Source organism: Trematomus bernacchii, unplaced genomic scaffold, assembly GCF_902827165.1.
Source record: "Trematomus bernacchii unplaced genomic scaffold, fTreBer1.1, whole genome shotgun sequence".
In the NCBI taxonomy this organism is placed as follows: domain Eukaryota; kingdom Metazoa; phylum Chordata; class Actinopteri; order Perciformes; family Nototheniidae; genus Trematomus; species Trematomus bernacchii.
Window position 1 is genome coordinate 4,877,822 of NW_022988007.1, and position 4,676 is coordinate 4,882,497.

Here is a 4,676-nt window from a genome sequence, read left to right on the forward strand (position 1 = left end):
TTTTATTTTGTGTGCCAACAGAAATGGTGCAGGGTGTTGTTGTTCCCCCTTAAGCTGAGTCCCCACAAACTCTCCCAACGCATCAGAGTCCGGGGAAGTCGGAAGGGTGTACCGAGGAGAATGCACAAAGACTAGTTCAATGTTCTGTGTTTTTATGTGTATTTTACTGTTTTTTAAGATATAGTTAAAGGGCCCATGTCATGGCCATTTCCACTGATCATAATTACATTGTTGAGGTATACTAAAATAGATTTATACTGTGCAATTTTCCAAACTCACATTGGTTTCGCATACAGCATCTCTGTCAAGCATGTGTATTCAGCAGTATTCACTTTCTCCACTAAACGACTCGTTGGAGCTCTTGCCCCCCCCTCCCTGTGAGCCTAGTGTGCTCCGATTGGTCAGCTCGGCCACTCGTTCTGATTAGTCAACCACCAGAGAGGCTGCGCCCATGTCAGTGCTTTTCCCGGCTGCTCTCAGCGTAACATCAGTCTTATCATGGCGTCGGTACAGCGGTATATTTTATATACATATATATTTTTAACTGTTGTTATAGAAGAGTGTGACGGCCCCAGGGCCTTTGTCTTACGATGGGGTGGAGCTGAAGAGGCTAATCAGCACGATCACGGACACCTCCGGACACAGTCTCTCTCCAAAGCGGCTGCAGGAAGACTAACTCTGCGATCCTCTCAACCACCTGTCTCTGCATTTACCACAATAAATGTGCCGTGGTTTTGTAAACTCGTGTATGTCTCCTTGTCTTTCCGTTGTGGCCTACGAGCTACTCTCATAACAAAGAGTAAGTTATTTTTACCCGTTATAAACTACTACTGTTTGATGAGAAATCAAATCATGGTTTGCTATATATGAATTCAGGGAAGAAAGGATAGGCCTACTAAGTATTTCCATTAAACTTTATTTTTAGAAATGTACAAAATGAACATAAATATACATATATACACGGTATATCATCCATTCCTCCTCCTCGCATCTTGCCTGCGCACAGTCGGTGCGGTGCCTTTTAGCACCCTCAGTAGTAGTAGAATCCCTTCCCCGTCATGGATTGTCCGCCAGGATCTGGCTGGACGAAATCAAATGCAAATCACAAAATATTAGAGAAACTTAGTTGTTTTAGACTCGTTAGTAGTAGTTGTGTAATGAACAGCTTGCCTGCTAATATGCTAACCTAGCTTTGTTTACCTTGGTAGCTAACACGATATGAACGTTAGCTTGGAGGAAAGGCAACTATAATGCAGTGTAATAAAACTACTATGAACAAAAGCTAGTGGTTCATATTAGGCTAGCAATAACGTGTTTATAATTGCAATCGTATACGGGTATTCTGCTACGTTCGGTCATACAATGTAACTTGCATGAATACATTGTTTTGCGCTAGCATACAGCTAGCCTCGTTAGCTACATGCAGTATATGTACGGTCACAATGTACGGTAAATCACAGTACAGTATACTGTATGAGTATTCCGTGTGTGTGACTGCAGACATTCTCCTGCCATGACAAACATGTAAGGCCATCTGCTGACATTGTAGTTGATATATTTAAACGCTAGCAACGTAGCATCACAAAAATGTTTTTCTGACCAAAACTAGCTCTAGCTCCGTGTGTTAGATCGCTACGCCAGCTATAATGTAATTACGTTTCGCGACTGACCGGCAAATCACCCGGAGTATACTGTCAATAGGTATTTTGTGTGTGAATGCAGACATTCTCCTGCTATGAGATACATGTATGCAAGGCCATCTGCTGATATTAGAGTTGATATATGGAAACTCTAGCAACTTAGTTAGCACAGTTAGCACTGTGTCAATGGCTTAGCAGTCCAACACAGTTTACACATTTAAACAGTCTTGTTTGATAAATACACAAATAACAATGCAAACTTACAGGTTGTATACCCAGATCTTCCCCTGCTCCAAACGGTCCAAACAAGCTGTGCATATCCGGCCTCAAACTGGGCAATGTTTTGGAAGCTTTCGTCTGTGAAATGCCGGTTCTTCGTACCTCTGGAGGAGGAACACGCCGCTGCTGGTGTGGCCATAGCTCTTCGGGATTGGTCCATTTCGTTCCGGGTACCGCATGACATCAGGCGGTACCCGGAACTAAATGGAAGACTCAAATGGGCAGTGACGTATCTCCAACAAGGCGTTTTGGGGAGGTATTTTCTGTGTTAGAGTTTTACTCGCTACAGGGTGTACTTTGAGGGTTTTGACTCTGCACACCGTTTACATGCATAAAAACCTTCATAACACACAAGGGGACGGGTAATAACCGGAAAAGCATGACATGGGAGCTTTAAATGTTCCAAGTCATTTTTGTAAATGCACAAAGAGTAGTTCAATGTTCTGTGTTTTTATGTGTATTTTACTGTTTTTTAAGATATTGTTAAATGTTCCAAATCATTTTTGTAAAATAAAGGTTTTAAATGATTCAAAGTAGTTTTCTGGTAATTTCTTTAGAGTTCTGCTAAGTCCTGGAGACTTCATTTACACACTCCTACAAAGCTTAATAATAATAATACATTTTATTTATATAGCGCTTTTCACAACTCGCTTAGGTGCCGTTTACACGAGGACAAAACTGCTTGTATCTGCATAGTTTCTCTTGCGTATAGCCCTATTATTTACACGAGGCCGATAGAAACGGACCCCACAAACGATAACGGTTCCCAAGGTGGATAGATTTGCAAACGAAACGCTCTGGGGGGTCAACCGAGTCCGTGTAATCACCTCTATACGAATATTTCCTGAAAAAATAACGATAGCCCCACCTCTCCCCGCCTCTCCCCACCTCTCCTGCTCACCCCCGCCTCATTGCTGATGCGTTTCGACAACAACAACAACAATGGCGGATCACAGGGTTGCTGTTGTGCTACAGACGCTACTGACCATGATACATATGTTAGTGCTACATCTACGGTGCTTCTACGAAAACCACAAGCAACAAGTGGACATGGAGAACAACAGAAACTACATGTGGCTAAATCCACCGCGGAGAACAACCAGAAGGGCGACCAGGAGAAAGTTTTGGGTAAGACCGGGCAGAACTAGCAGTTGATGGGACAATTTTGTCAATGGCGTTGTCGTGGACGATGAATGGAGGGAGAACTTCCGCATGTCCAAAGCCTCTGTCGTTGCCCTGAGCGAAGAACTGCGCTCATATATCGAAAAGAAAACAACGAACATGAGCGCGCCAATTGATCCACTGAAAAGGGTTGCTTCAGTACTTTATTACCTGAGCGACGAGGGAAGGCTACGGAAGACTGCTAACGCCTTCGGAGTTTCCCGCCCGGCTTTGTCCCTCATTATTAGGGAGACATGCAGAGCGATCACCATCCACCAGGGTCCAAAATACATCAAGCTGCCTTTTACTGAGCCCGAGACCGCGGATCTGGTTGAGGGGTTCCATTGTGCACATCGCATGCCACAATGTTTAGGAGCAGTGGACGGAACCCACATCGAAATCAAGCAGCCATCTAACGACTCCACTAGCTACATCAACAGGAAAGGCAAATATTCCTTTAATGTACAGGCTGTCTGTGATTACAAGTACCGATCCATGGATGTCGTGGTAAAGTGGCCTGGGAGTGTGCATGATGCACGGGTCTTTGCTAATTCCAAGCTAAACATGTACTTGAAAACTGGAAAGATCCCTGCTCTGAAAAAACAGATTGTGGACGAAGAGGAGGCCATACCAATTTATCTTCTTGGTGATCCTGCCTACCCGCTGCTGCCGTACCTGATGAAGGAATATGCATCCGGTGGCTCCACAGCTCAGGAACAGTACTTTGGGCTATCTCTGTGTAGGGCACGTATGGTCATTGAGTGTGCTTTTGGTCGCCTCAAGGCCAGATTTGCTGCTCTTAGAAGGCCTATGGACATAAACATGGATGACCTGCCCCATGTAATTTACTCCTCCTTTCTCCTCCACAATTTGTGTGAGGCCAGTAAGGACGCTGTGGATGATCAGTCTGTGTTGGGAACAATTCAAGCTGAAAAGGACTTACAGCCTCCCACACAGTGCAATGGCTATCTCACTGACTGTAATGAGGGGGAGGGAAAGAGAGTGAGGAGAGTGATTACGGCGTACATTGACCTTTAGGTCAACTACATGAAAGACAGACTGTAATTTTTTTAAAGGTGTTTATTAAGATCTGATAAACATTCTTTGTTACATTCCCTGTCCTCACTGTGCAGCTCCTTCAGCGACAGGCTGCTGCAGTTCTGCTGTACAATATTCATATACCTGGCTAGGTATATGTATATGTACCTGGCTGCTAAATCTGAGGACTGTTACAGGATTTTTTGTATTATATCATAACTTTTTTTAGTACTTTTTAATGCATGTGACATATGTGAAACTAAGCAAATAAATATGTGATGCTCCAATGTCCAAAGTGTGAAATTAAAAATAAAATTGGCTGCAACCACTTCCAGACTTTCTTTGAACATAATGTGCAACAAATGTCATCATCCTCATTAATTAAGTTATATGGGCCATTCTACCGAATTGGACCAAAGTCAGGTTGGAAATGTTTTTAAATTGTGTATGTTTTTTCCCCAAAACTTTGTCCATATATATTTTGTACCATATCTAAATTACACATATATAGTAAAAGAACCGTACATTTTGATATCGTATTTTCAGACTGTATTGGCA

General features: G+C 43.0%; 1 protein-coding gene across 1 annotated transcript; it reads left to right on the forward strand.

The window, feature by feature from the left end:
• The first annotated feature begins 3,131 nt into the window (after positions 1 to 3,131).
• LOC117472155 (putative nuclease HARBI1) lies at positions 3,132 to 4,118 on the forward strand. Its single transcript, XM_034117288.1, has one exon. It carries the CDS (start codon positions 3,132 to 3,134, stop codon positions 4,116 to 4,118), a length of 987 nt encoding a protein of 328 aa, XP_033973179.1.
• Positions 4,119 to 4,676: the final 558 nt, after the last annotated feature.

What these genes read in the sequence shown, in the direction of transcription:
- LOC117472155 (XM_034117288.1), top strand. Translation starts at nt 3,132, where the DNA reads ATGTCCAAAGCCTCTGTCGTTGCCCTGAGCGAAGAACTGCGCTCATAT.